Source organism: Meleagris gallopavo, chromosome Z (genome assembly GCF_905368555.1).
Source record: "Meleagris gallopavo chromosome Z, MGAL_WU_HG_1.1, whole genome shotgun sequence".
Classification (NCBI taxonomy): Eukaryota; Metazoa; Chordata; class Aves; order Galliformes; family Phasianidae; genus Meleagris; species Meleagris gallopavo.
In genome coordinates, this window is record NC_139435.1 from 12,568,697 (window position 1) to 12,582,011 (window position 13,315).

Consider the following 13,315-nt stretch of genomic DNA (forward strand, 5'->3'; position numbering starts at 1 on the left):
TTCACACTGTCATTTTTCTTGTCCTACTTGTGATAGACATTAGACCTTTTTGCCTATGAAAATACTGAATTCTAAGGCTTGGGTTCCTTTCTAGGTTTCATAAACTACCTTTTTCCCCTTAAAACAGATAAGCAGGTTCAAATAAAGAAAAGCTCTTTAGAGATAGCTTTGTATGAGCATATTTACCATGACAAAAGTATACAAGATACACCAAGAGTTCTAAAATATTTCCTGAGGAAAAGGTGATGTAAAAAGCTATTGAGACTACACGATTTTTAACATCTTTAAAACCATTTGACTTGAAATTGTTGATTCAATTTACTAATAAATACTTAGAAAAACATCTGCAAGCATGTAGGTTTTTGAATTTTAAATGATCTTTTTTATAAAAAAGAATAGATATTAGTTAAAAAAAAAAATGTCTGTACTGCAAATTTACACCTAGAAGCATAAATCTTGTTTATTTTTAGCTTCAAAGTTCTTCTGAATGAGGAGAGTACAATGTCTTCCTGGAAATATTGTTAAAGAGCTTTACTCTCATTTCTGGCTTGGTATCATATTGACACCTGTCTGCAGAATTCCTCTAGATCTACAAACTTAATTTTCAGCTTAGTCTTGAAAGAAACCATTGTCTCTTCCTTACTTTTGAATTTCAGAATCTGTAAGACACAAACAAACTGGTTCATATGATGAAGAAACAGAAAAAACTAAAGTTTCTTCATTCCCTCAAAAGCAGGAAGTGAGCTGCAAGAAACTGAATTGAAAATTACTAGAAATATGTTTAAAGTTTTACGGTTGCATCCCATATAGTTTTAATACTAAACATTATGCATTCATATAATAAAAAGAAAATTAATAGAGCTTACCATGGTTTCAGCCTCTCTGTCTTTGCAGTTCTGCTAAAGAGTATGTACTGTACTGGAGAGAGTCAAAAACGTTCTTTGTCCTTCACTGTGCACTTCCTTTTTTGAAAGTCTATGTGGTCTATCCAGCCTTCACAGGAAAAGTTATCAGCAAAATCCTTGTTTTCCTTATTATCAGAGACTTAGCAGAATTTTTAACAGCATTTGTTTGGGATACACTGCACTGGGAAGGACAAATGACAGTGAATGTGCATTCATTCAATTTATGATCTCTGAGAACATATAGTAATTTTTTCTCTAATCTTTGGTTGAATTATGAAAGAAAAAATATTTTGTTTTTTGTTTTTCATTCTCAAGGTTGCCAAGTTTTTGTGTATTCAAGCTTCATTACCTACCAAACGTACTTTTCCTTCTGGCTTAGATTTTCCTGAACGTTTCAAATCAAAGTCATTTTCTTCCTCTAATAAGCTGAACTGTGTTTCTGTGGACTGACTTTTGATTCTTCTTCTCTTAATGGCTGATAACATCAGAAAAATAGAGCTTTTCTGGTCCAGCAGTATATTGAAGCTCAATACTGCTACAGAATTTCTATGCATAAAAAGTGAAGGAAGAAAGGTCATATGGGCCTAGACCTCACTGACCTGGATCACAGAATCACAGAATCATAGAATCACAGAATCATAGAGTACTTAGAATTGGAAGGAACTTCAAAGGGCCTCTAGTCCATCTCTCCTGCAATGAACAGAAGCATTTGCAGCTAGATTAGGCTGCCCAGGGACTGATCCACACTGGCCTTGAAAGTCTCCAGGGATGGGGCAAATCAACCACAACTCTGGGCAACTTGTTCTAGTGTCTCACCACTCTCTCTGTAGAAGACTTTTTTCCTATCTCCTATCTAAATGTACCCTTTTTGGGCTTGTTCTATCACCACTGACCCTGCTAAAGAATCTGTTCCCTTCTTTCATGTAGCTCCCCTTTAGATACTGAAAGTCTGCTATTAGGTCATCTCACAGCCTTCTCTTCTCCAGACTGAATCATGAAATCACAGAATGGCCTCGGTTGAAAGGACCACAAAGATCATTGTGTTTCAACCTCCTGCTGTGTGCAGGGTCGCCAACCAGCAGACCAGGCTGCCCAGCGCCACATCCAGCCTGGCCTTGAATGCCTCCAGGGATGGGGCATCCACAACCTCCTTGGGCAACCTGTTCCAGGGTGTCACTGCCTTCTGTGTGAAAAGCTTCCTCCTAATATCTTACCTAATTCTCCTGTCTCAGTTTAAAACCATTCCCCCTTGTCCTATCAGTATCAATCCATGTAAACAGCCGTTCCCCCTCCAGTTTATACGCTCCCTTTAAGTATACTGGAAAGCTGCAATGAGGTCTCCCTGGAGCCATTTCTTCTCCAAGCTAAACAAGCCCAGTTCCCTCAACCTTTCCTCATAGGAGAAGTGCTCCAGCCCTCTGATCATCTTAGTAGCCCTCCTCTGGACTTGTTTCAGGAGCTCTGCATCTTTCTTGTGCTGGGGACCCCAGGCCTGTATGCAGTACTGCAGATGGGGCCTTACAAGAGCTGAGTAGAGGAAGCACCAAGTGGTGCTTACTTTTGAGATCAGTCTTCTTTTTAGGTATATTATGTAAAAAGCTCAAATTTAGTAACTATTTCTATTAGTAAATATTTCTATTATCTGTATGGCTTGCCAGATAATAGAAGCTATTCCTGCATGCCCACTATGGTCAGCTGGAGTTTTGCCTTCATTTATTTTCAGAAGAGAACTAAATTCTCTCTTACTCTGGATCACTCTCTGCTATTCTCAGACTATTTGCATGAAGGTCACAGCTCTAATTAAAAATGAAATGAAACAAAGCAAACGCTCTAAAATAATAAAATGAAAACTGAACAGGAGAAATATCCCTTTGAGGCACATAAATCATGCATTCTACATCTAATTTTAAATTACACTGTTCAGTTTTACATAATATCCTGAAGTACATATCCTAGCTGCTGTCTGTGACATATGACATCTTGTGAAATAGCTGCAGTTAAGGCACTTGCCTTAGAAACCCCATTATTATCCACAGTTCTTACATGTCTTCCTTAACAGCAGTGCCTAGTAGGGGGTATGTAAAAGGAATTTAGCAGCTGACCACTGCATCAGCTGGCACCATTTAAGGCATCTTAAACTGCTGACTCAAATGCTTTTAGGTCTAGAGCAAATCTCTGGGCCTCTACGTCTATCTGAAGAAAGTTTAGTTAATGCAGATATTCTTGCTGTTCAGCGTGTGCAAAATCCTTTACTGTTCTGATGTCCCTAGGCTGCTTCTCCCTTTATTCTAATGCTATATAAATTTTGCTGGTTTTAGTGAAATTAAGTGTTTTAGTTTGATCAGGGTTATTGTTCTTGTGAAACTATGTAACATAGAACAGAAACTTACAGTCCAGCTGTAGTGAAACTTTAAATTAGCTCCTGAAACATTCCTGCTACTCCCTGCAGTAGGTGAAGGTGTGTATTTCAGAGACAGTCAAGTTTGAAGAGGTTTTTGTTTGTCTGTGTAGACCTCTCATAACAATTTTTATGATTATGCTAGATCTCAGATGTGAAGATTTTGTCTGTTTCTGTCTTAGAAAAGAGGATGAAAAGATTGTATGAGAAATCAGAACAGGCAGTTAAAAAAATAATATATGTAACACTGTAAAACTGCATAATGTACTTAGCTTATCAGTAACAACAGCAATCATATAAGACAAACACAGATATGAATACTGATTTTGAACACAAAGAATAATGTAACAGAATATGTTATATCCAGACAGCAAAGTCGTTCTACTGAAAGTGTTAGTAGAGGCTCAATGGCATTTTATAGTAGAAAAATATATTTTGATTAAAAAAAAATAAAAAAATTCTAAGCTTTACTAAGATGTTTGACTTTTATCCTTGAAAAATTTCAGTGTTCATTGAAGGTGCTGAGGGGACTGGAGCACATGCTGTATGAGGAGTAGCTGAGGGAACAGGGATTAGTCTAGAGAAGAGGAGGCTCAGGGGAGACCTTATTGACATATACAACTACCTGAAAGGAGGTTGTGATGAGTTGGTAGTTGGCCTCTTTTTCCAAGTAACAGCAATAGGATGAGAGGGAATAGCCTCATGTTGTGTCAGGGAACTTTCAGATTGGATATTACAAACAATTTCTTTCCTGGTCAGGCACTGGAACAGGCTGTCCATGGAGGCTGTAAAGTCATTGCCTCTGTAGATTTTAAAGAAACCAAGAAACCTGTAAATAACTGTACTAAGGAACATGCTTTAGTGAGCAGTATTGGTGGTAGGTAGACAGTTGGACTGAATGATCTTACAGGTCTTTTCCAACCTTTGTGATTCATTGATTTTATGAAACAAGCACATGATTGAATCTCAAAATAATTTGATTCAGTTAAAGAATGTGATTCAGTTAAAATCAATAATTTGACTTCTCTCATGGGAGTTCTTATGCAGTTTCCTTGTGTATTTAACCTCTCTGGGGAGCCAGGCTCCCAGGGCTGTCTGCATCTGCTTAGCTCTATTTGTGACCAGAAACTTTTACAGAAAAAAACATCTCACTATGTAGAGAGAAGACACTGTCCAAGAGGAGATGTGATCTATGCAGGAAATCTTGTCTTCAGAGGAAAAGAGGAGCACAATACTTTAATGGCGATGTACATCTACAAATGCAGGGTTTTCACAGATGGAAAAACAAAAATGATTTCTCCTGGAAAGAGTGCAGCGGGAGGGGGCCACAAAGATGATGAAGGGCCTGGAGCATCTCTCTTATGAGGAAAGGCTGAGCAACCTGGGTCTCTTCAGCCTTGAGAAAAGAAGCCAGAGGGGATCTTATCAATGTCTATAAATATCTAAGGTGCGGGAGGCAAAGGGACAAGGTCAGAATCTTTTCAGTGTTGTGGACAACAAGGGGAAACAGCCACAAACTAAAGCATGGGAAGTTCACACAAATGTAAGAACTTCTTCACAGTAAGGGTAATGGAGCACTGGAACAGGCTGCCAAGGGGGGTTGTGGAATTTCCTTCTCTGGAGATATTCAAGACCTGCCTGGGTGCCTACCTGTGCAACATGGTCTAGGGTGCCTGCTTTGCAGGGGGGCTGGACTAGATCATGATTTCTAAAGGTCCCTTCCAGTCCCTACAATTCAGTGATTCTGTGATTTTTATTTTTCATGGATGGAAGAAGTGCAATTTTCTTGATTCTTGTTTAGATTTCTCCACAAATTGAGAAAAAAAAAAAAAGCCCTAAAATTTGTTATTCTGAGCTTGTAATCAGACCTGGCAAATGCTGGGCACATATGCTGCCTTGCATTCCTTTGCCCGGTTCCCCAGGACATCATTCATGCTCTGCATTCAGGCAGCATGTGCAGCATGATCTCAAGATCCCCAAGTTGCTGAGAGCCAGTGTATGGGCCACAGAGCAGAGAACCAGATGTGGAGAAGGCAACAAACACAAACTCCAAAAAAAACCTTATTTTGCAACACTTTTTTTTTGATGATTTGTGTATTCCCTTGTTTGGTCACACTATGTTGCATGTCCAGATGTGAAAGCTCCCAGGTTGCTCACAGACTGTGTCCTCCTCATAGATGTCTAGTCATGCCATGTCTCACAGATGGGCATACCAGCTGTGTGAAAATGAGAATATGATTTCAGAAGTATCTACAGTGCTCTGAGTTTCTGCAGTGTGAGGGCAACCAAACATTAAAAATCTTTAACTTTATTTATTTATTTATTTATTTATTTATTTATTTATTTATTTATTTCCCCCCAAACTCCTGGACAGCCAGCCTATAAAAATTAGATTTAAATTATCTCAATTTTAATATCTAAGAACACATGTGATTGGAAATAAATTAACCTAAAACTGAATTCAGTGAAAGCACTTGAATAAAGTTTGAAAAAAAAGTAGAAAAAAATCTGCTAAATATTTATAAACATAAGGTGATTCATGTAGGTTCGAAAAGGACATATCAACAGCTACTTTTAGCCTTGATTGATTTATTTTTTTTTCCCAGAACTCATATTATTTTCTTTGCTGATGCAAACATTGGTATCAAGAACACACAAAATCCATGTATAAGGAATATACAGCTACTCCCATCTTTGTCTCTTCTCTCAGGGAGTGACCTGGAGAAGTAATAGAATTCTCTGGAGGAGAAGAAATCTGAACCATCTCAAACCCCTAAAAGTGACCACGTGGGATGTAGTTCTCTATACCTATATACCAATGTTCAGCAGAAAATTATAGAATTGCTTCTTTGGAGATTCCATATTGCATTTTGTTTGTTTGTTTGTTTTGTTTGTTTCTATCATGTTCTATCATATTCTATATGTAAAGTTTTCAGTCTTTCCAAGGGTCACAATATTTATGTCTGATACATGTCCCTGTACCTAGCTGAGCGTGGAAAATGGGTTTCAAGTATGCAAGTTGCCAGCATCACTACTAAATTTTTATACATGTCTCATGAAAACCTTCAATAATTTATTAGAATAGAAATAATTAAAAAAAAAAAAAAAACCCTGCTTCTAAAAATGCCTGTAAAGCTTATTTCTCCTTGCTACAAAGGATGACTGTTGGGCAGTCGTGCTCTTCCACAGTGAAATACAGGCTGCACCCCTTTCATCTCAACACAAGGTGGTACTGTAGTATACTATGTTTTCTTCTCTCGCTTTCTGGGGAAGTGAATAATGTAATTCTGAAAAACAAAAGCTGCAGGCAGTGTGTAAATGATGTAATTGGGAATGACTGATTCCTTATGAAATGCTACTTAATTAATAATAATAATAACAACAATAACAACCATAATAATAATATTTAAATAATAACTGTAAGAATATTCATATCATATATATATATGATTCTGTATATTAGCATAATGCTTGATTTATTTGGAATTCACTGTCTGGATATTTATCATCTTTTAAGTAAACAACATAAAACAGTTGTCAGATGTTCTTCCAAAAGCTATGTTGAATTTCAGTACACAAATGAGAACATAATTACACTTCAGGGAAAGCCTATATTTTCTGTTGCTTTTGGAGACAGTTTTAGAGTGCCCAAAACTATGTTTTTGTTCATTACATACTCTTCCCCTTCCTGCCAACTTCCGGCCTGTCAATGCGATCATTATGGCATGGCAACTGTGGTACAAATTTACAGTTCATTAGAAAAATCTCAGCAGTCATCATCTTTGTTACACAGAAATTGTCACTTCATGCATCAACCTAATATAAAAATAAATCTTTTTTTTGCTTTCCCAGATAGACCTTAAATGATACTCCCAGCTATTCTTCACAGAGATCTTTCCCTTTTTATTCTTTCATTACTTAAGAAGCAATTTTTGCTCTCTTTTCTTCAAATGGAAAAAAAAAAAAGCCATATTGCTAAATTTAATTTTTAGTTTATTGAGATAGATAAGAAAAGTAACTCGTGGGAGAACTGCTCTCTATTACAAAATGTTATTATTTATTCTAATTGTTTCTATATTCTTTTTCATTACTAGATTATTATTTTAATTGTGTTTTAGGAGAATCCAGGAAAATATTAACTCAATATCAACAAAGAATTATTTTTGATTTGTTTAAATTATTGCTGTTTGGAAGATATGAACTTTAATAATTGGTGTTCTAAAGTAAGAGTGAAAAAATAATTGTACCGAGGTCAGATACCATAGATTATACACAATTTTGTTTTGTACAATTGTTTTTTAAAGATTTGAGATATAGTCCATCATAATAAAACAACACATGCTGATATTAATTAACTCACCTGTAGGTGTCATGTAATGGCTGTAAGCTAATAATTAAACACATTCTTTCTAATTTTTCATTCTATATCTGGACTTTTCAGTAGCTGAAAAAAAAGACTATCAACAATGACTATAAATTCATTTACCATCTCTCCTTTTCTGTTTTGGTCAGCAGTATTACCATTAACTTACGCTACTTTCTTGTTGTGATATTTCTTGAAAATTACATTAATTCATATACCATGCTTGTATTGCTTTACAAATTCAGATCTTTGAATCTAGCAGCTTCCTTGTTCCCAGATGACACATACCGTATCACTTTAGACACTAAGCCTCCATATCCATTTCATCAGTTTTCCTTTAGTCCTATGTTTTTCTCAGTGATTTTTCATAAAACAGTTATTGTGTACGAGGTAGAAAATGTATGCTAGAAGAAAGAACACTCCTATTATGGATAGTTTAAAAAACACTGAGTGAAAAAAACAGGAAAAGAATTTAAATCCGACCAAAGTTATAATGAGAGATCAGAGGAATGTACTCTTTTCTTAAGCATTTTGCATGTTTTGGTTTTGGCTTTGCTACCCACACATCTACATACTGAATACTTTCTCTAATCTCTAGCATTAAAACACTGCTTAGGGAAAGCATTCCCTAGTAGAAAATCACTAAAACATATGCCCCTTTTTGTATATTCACTTTGACTTAAATAGAAACTGGGTGAACTTCGTCATAGAACTGAGTAAAGCATGCTTTGCTAAATTATAACACAATTCACTACGGAATAAAAACAAACCTAACAGATTTATGTTGAAAGTCAGTGCCAGTCTGGTTCTGGTTTTGTGAGACAGACATTGTCAATTTCACAGCTCTACATATCATGTCATAGAATGGCCTGGCTTGAAAAGGACCACAAAGATCATTGAGTTTCAACCTCCCTGCTATGTGCAGGTTCGCCAACCACCAGACGAGGCTGCCCGGAGCCACATCCAGCCTGGCTTTGAATGCCTCCAGGGATGGGGCATCCACAACCTCCTTGGGCAACCTGTTCCAATGTGTCACCGCCTTCTGTGTGAAAAACTTCCTCCTAATATCTAACCTAAAACTGCCCTGTCTCAGTTTAAAACCATTCTCCCTTATCCTATCACTATCCACCCATGTAAACAGCCGTACCCCCTCCTGTTTATAAGCTCCCTTCAAGTACTGGAAGACCACAGTGAGGTCTGCCTGGAGCCCTTCTTCTCCGAGCTAAACAAGCCCAGTTCCCTCAACCTTTCTTCACAGGAGAGGTGCTCCAGCCCTCTGATCATCTTAGTGGCCCTCCTCTGGACCCGTTCCAAGACCTCCTCGTCTTTCTTGTGCTTAGGGCCCCAGTCCTGGACACAGTACTGCAGATGGGGCCTCACAAGAGCTGAGTAGAGGGGGACAATCACCTCCCTCTCCCTTCTGGACACCCCTCTTTTAATGCAGCCCAGAACACAGTTGGCCTTCTGGGCTGCAAGTGCACACTGCTGGCTCATGTTCAGCTTCTCGTCTACCAGTCATGTTTTTCTGCCAAACTGTCTGAAACCTTCAACACTTCTGGTATGAAATTTGAAATATTAAATAAAAGTTCTAATGTGCTTAGAGAGAAAAGGGAACCACCAGAACTAAGGAATTTTCAGCTGAACGTATAACTTTTCAAAATTAAGCATCTTCAGTGAAATTATTGGTTGAAAGTCCACTGGTACAGCTTATGTTGTAAAAAAAATATATATCTTAGCAACTATGTAGAGATGCTTACTTTATCTATTTATTTATCTCATTATTTCCATTATTTTGAATCCTGGGAGGAAATACATCATAAATATTTTATCTGCTTTCAAGTCTTTCATTTTTTTTTTGTACTCTTAAAAGAGGCCCCTAAGAAAAGAAAAATCTATTCTAGTTGAAAAGATTGCTTCTTTAATGTTTAAAAGGGGAAAAAGTAGTGTTCTTAATAAGAATATCTATGTGGCCATAAAAATCTATTTCTTTCCACAAAAATTTTCAATGTGAGTACTTGACTAGCTTTGTACATCTGGACACAGTCTTTCCTTATTATTGTGGCTTCAGGTCTGAAATGATTATGGGTTTCACCAAATCACGAACCTGCTATTCTAGGAGCTGCAATTTGATATTTTCCTATAAACTGATAATGCTTTTTTGACTGTTGCTTTGGTATGAAGACATTCAGCTACAGCTTACCCTTTTTCTAGGTGCAGGGGTCACAGTGCACCGATGCATTCCAGCTGCTCATCTTTCTCTCTATTGGAGATACAGCCTTCAGTACTCTTATCCCCCTGAGAAAAGTTTTTTCTGAAGAGCTGTCCAAAAAAAAAAAAACCAAAACCAAAAACAAACAAACAAACAAAAAAAAATGCCAGTATAGCCCTGAGCAGCATACTAAAATCACATTTGAGTTTGTATTTAAATTGTAGATCAATATTTTGGAAGCATTTTCTAGCTGTTTTCTGCCTCTTTCATAGAAGTACCTGTTACTTAGATTAACAACTGCCTAACTTTTCTTTGCTGCCTTAAAATTACATGAGAAAAAATCTCAAAGATGTATTAAGACAGATCTTTTCCCCTTTTAAATCTTTGTGCATGCTCCTGCTCTTCTGGTGGGTCATGTTATTGAAGAGAATCAAACAATTACACACAGAGAACATCTGCAGTTCCCCTTTTCAGATCGTGGCCATGACCTTCATACTTGAAGCAAAGGCATACTGGCACATCTCAAATTGGCATAATGCTTCACTATGACTTTCTAATTTCTGAGCATATTAAGATTGTGGAATTGTCTTTAAGCCTAAACAAATGTCTAAATGTTTTCCTGAGTTAAAAGAAAGCTCATGAATAAACATGTTATTTGCTACTAGGCTAATAGTAATACTTATAGTTGGAAAAAGCAAACAAGTGCTTAGCTCTCTAAGTATTAATACCTCGGTGAGTGTAATGCTTTGCCAGTTTGGTTTCAGTTGAAGACCTATAATTTCCAGTGTGACTCTTCATTTTAGTGCCTAACTTCATACACTATGAAACTCCTGACTCTCAGTAATGAAAAACTTTCACGTTATAGAAAAATGTGTCTCTTGACACTTAGACTGTATATACCAAAGCACGGTAGGATCTTGTCTATTTTATAAACCAAGGCCAATAATTTGATTCACAGGTAGCAATGCTGCACAGCAGAAGAATGATGAGATACTGAAGTCTAACTTGCCTGGATTACTCTTTGTAATCTACTTCAGTTTTGGCCTTTCGTGCTGAGTATCCATCTACTCCAAGGCAGCTCTCCCTCTGCACCCTGCCAGGTTAATGCTGCTGCCTCTGTACTACAGTGGGACCTCCTGCATCCACCTGATTAGCAGACATGCATTTCTCACAGAGTGATGGGGCTTCTGTTGCATGCAGTGCATTGCCCTCTACTCTAATGATGCCCTTTCCTTGTATAAATGCAGTAGGAGACAAAAGAAATGTAACCTGATTCCAAAAACCCGAGAAAGATGCATTTTGGACAAGGAAGATACACCAGTCTCTTCAACTTCTAAGTACTATTTAGTATATGTTCAGGTTACATATGAAGTAAGCTGTTACTGAGATACTGAATTGATATATGTATGTTTCTAACCATTGAATTTTCAATATCTTAGTAATCGCAGGGTTGTTTGACAACCCTTTTTACTCTCAGCTTACCCTGCCTGGCTCTGATGCCTCAGAACTTCCACTGTCACTATACTAGTGTAAACACGTATACTAGTGGTAAACACTTCTAGCAGCTGCTGCAGTGCCTATCTACATCACACAGTCCCACTACTCTACCTATTGCCCCTAAACAACTCTTTCCCCAGAAGCCTGTTGACCTTAAGCTAGGGCCTGCAGTAAATTGATCTTTGTCTGAGGATGTTACTTTTAACATCTTTGAGATCCTCATGTGGAGCACTGGAAGCATAAAGTATTGACATTCCTTCTTCTCTTCCTACTAATAGAGAAGAGCAATGCTTTTTTTGTTTCAAAGCCTTCTCAAGTCTCTGTTACCAAAGCCCAACCCCAAGCCAGCTCTCTAGAATATCATTCTTATTCAGAAGTTTGTTGTAACCCAGATCTAAAAATTTGAGATACCATGTCTTGTGCACAATCCCAAGACAGAAATAACTCAAAATAAACTGCTGTTTAGCAGTTAAATATTACTTAAGTATTTGAACTAAAACTTAATATAATCTTTTTTAAGAATATTCTACATTATGATGCACAATTGAGAAATTTACTTCTATTTTTTGTTCCCTTTGTTTTTTTTGGAATAAGGCAGAGATTTTGTTTGTTTGTTTTCCTATCCAATGCTTGATTTGTGATGGTTTCATCTCTAGGAACAAATTTGATGCAGCAATTATACAATTTGATGAGTCCCATTTGCATAAAGCTCATTTGTTGAGCAAAAATATGAGACATAGATGCTTGTAATATTGTAGTTTCTTCATTAGCTTCAGCTAATGCTATATATATATATATATATATATATATATATCAACACAGATGATTGTTCTTTAAGACAGAAAGTAAGTCAGAATTAATGGCCATTTAAGCTCAGTTAACCAACCAGCAAGCATCTTCAAGAGGTCTTTCTAATAGCGATCAGTGATCAACAACATATGAAGTTTTTGGAGCAGGTTCAGAGGAGGCCTCGAGGATTCTTAGAGGGCCAGAGCATTTCTCCTATGAATAAAAGCAGAGAGAGCTGATCTTGTTCAGTCTGGAGAAGAGAAGGCTCCAGGGAGGCCTCTTTGCAGCCTTCCAGTATTTAAAGGAAGCTTATAAACAGAAAGGAAACATGGCTTTAAATCTAAAATAAATTAGATTTATGTTAGGTGAAAATTCTTTATACAGAGGGTGGTGAGACACTGATACAGGCTGTCCAGAGAGTAATGGATGCCCCATCTCTGGAGGTGTTCAAGACCAGGCTGGATGAGGCCCTGGACAGCCTGATCTAGTGGATGGCAACCCTACCCACAAGAGATCCCTTATAAAATAGCATGGGTTGTAATTTGTTGATCTTGTCAGCTTTTGTCAAGCCCCAGCAATAGGACTATTAATTTTAACCTGAAAAGCTCCTAAATGATTATTTGCTGATTTCAAATGTACAGTGTATTTAAAAGAGTAGCCCTTCATTTAAGCACTAAAGAATAGTATTTTTTAAGGTTTAGATTAGATACTATCTCCAAATACTAAATCACATTTCCTTGCAGCCAAAAGTGATTCTTCGAAGGCCTTCAGTATGGAAATGAACTGCCTTCCAAATAAGCATTTTTCAAGCTAGTTATCAATGCTAGTAACAACTGATTTAAGTAAGCAAGAACTTACTCTAAATTATTCAGCAAAAAGTTATGGCTGACAGCTACCTAAGAGAGAAAATTTCCCATTTATTTATTCTTGTTGGCAATCCACATTAGTAGCAGGAAACGCTTAGGTCAGCTGAGAACTTACTGAGGAGTAACTCATGTTGAACAGGCCTGAGACACAAGATGCTACAGAAAGACTTAAGAGAATGCTGTCAAACAGATATGTTAGGAAGCTGTGAAACAAACAAGTCTTAGCCAGCACCAAAAATTGTAGAATCAATTATACCAAAAGACTGAGTTATAAGGATAAAACCAACA

The 13,315-nt window shown here is 37.1% G+C and overlaps 1 protein-coding gene across 4 annotated transcripts in view; it reads right to left on the bottom strand.

The window, feature by feature from the left end:
• Positions 1-988, bottom strand: part of FYB1 (FYN binding protein 1) — a 69,249-nt gene extending 68,261 nt beyond the window's left edge. For all 4 annotated transcript variants that reach the window (XM_085212750.1, XM_085212749.1, XM_085212747.1 and 1 more), the window contains exon 1: positions 867-988. In XM_085212750.1, coding sequence (XP_085068876.1) covers positions 867-869 — 3 coding nt within the window. In that variant the 5' untranslated portion in view covers positions 870-988. The remainder of the gene's footprint in view (positions 1-866) is intronic.
• Between the last annotated feature and the right edge of the window lie 12,327 nt (positions 989-13,315).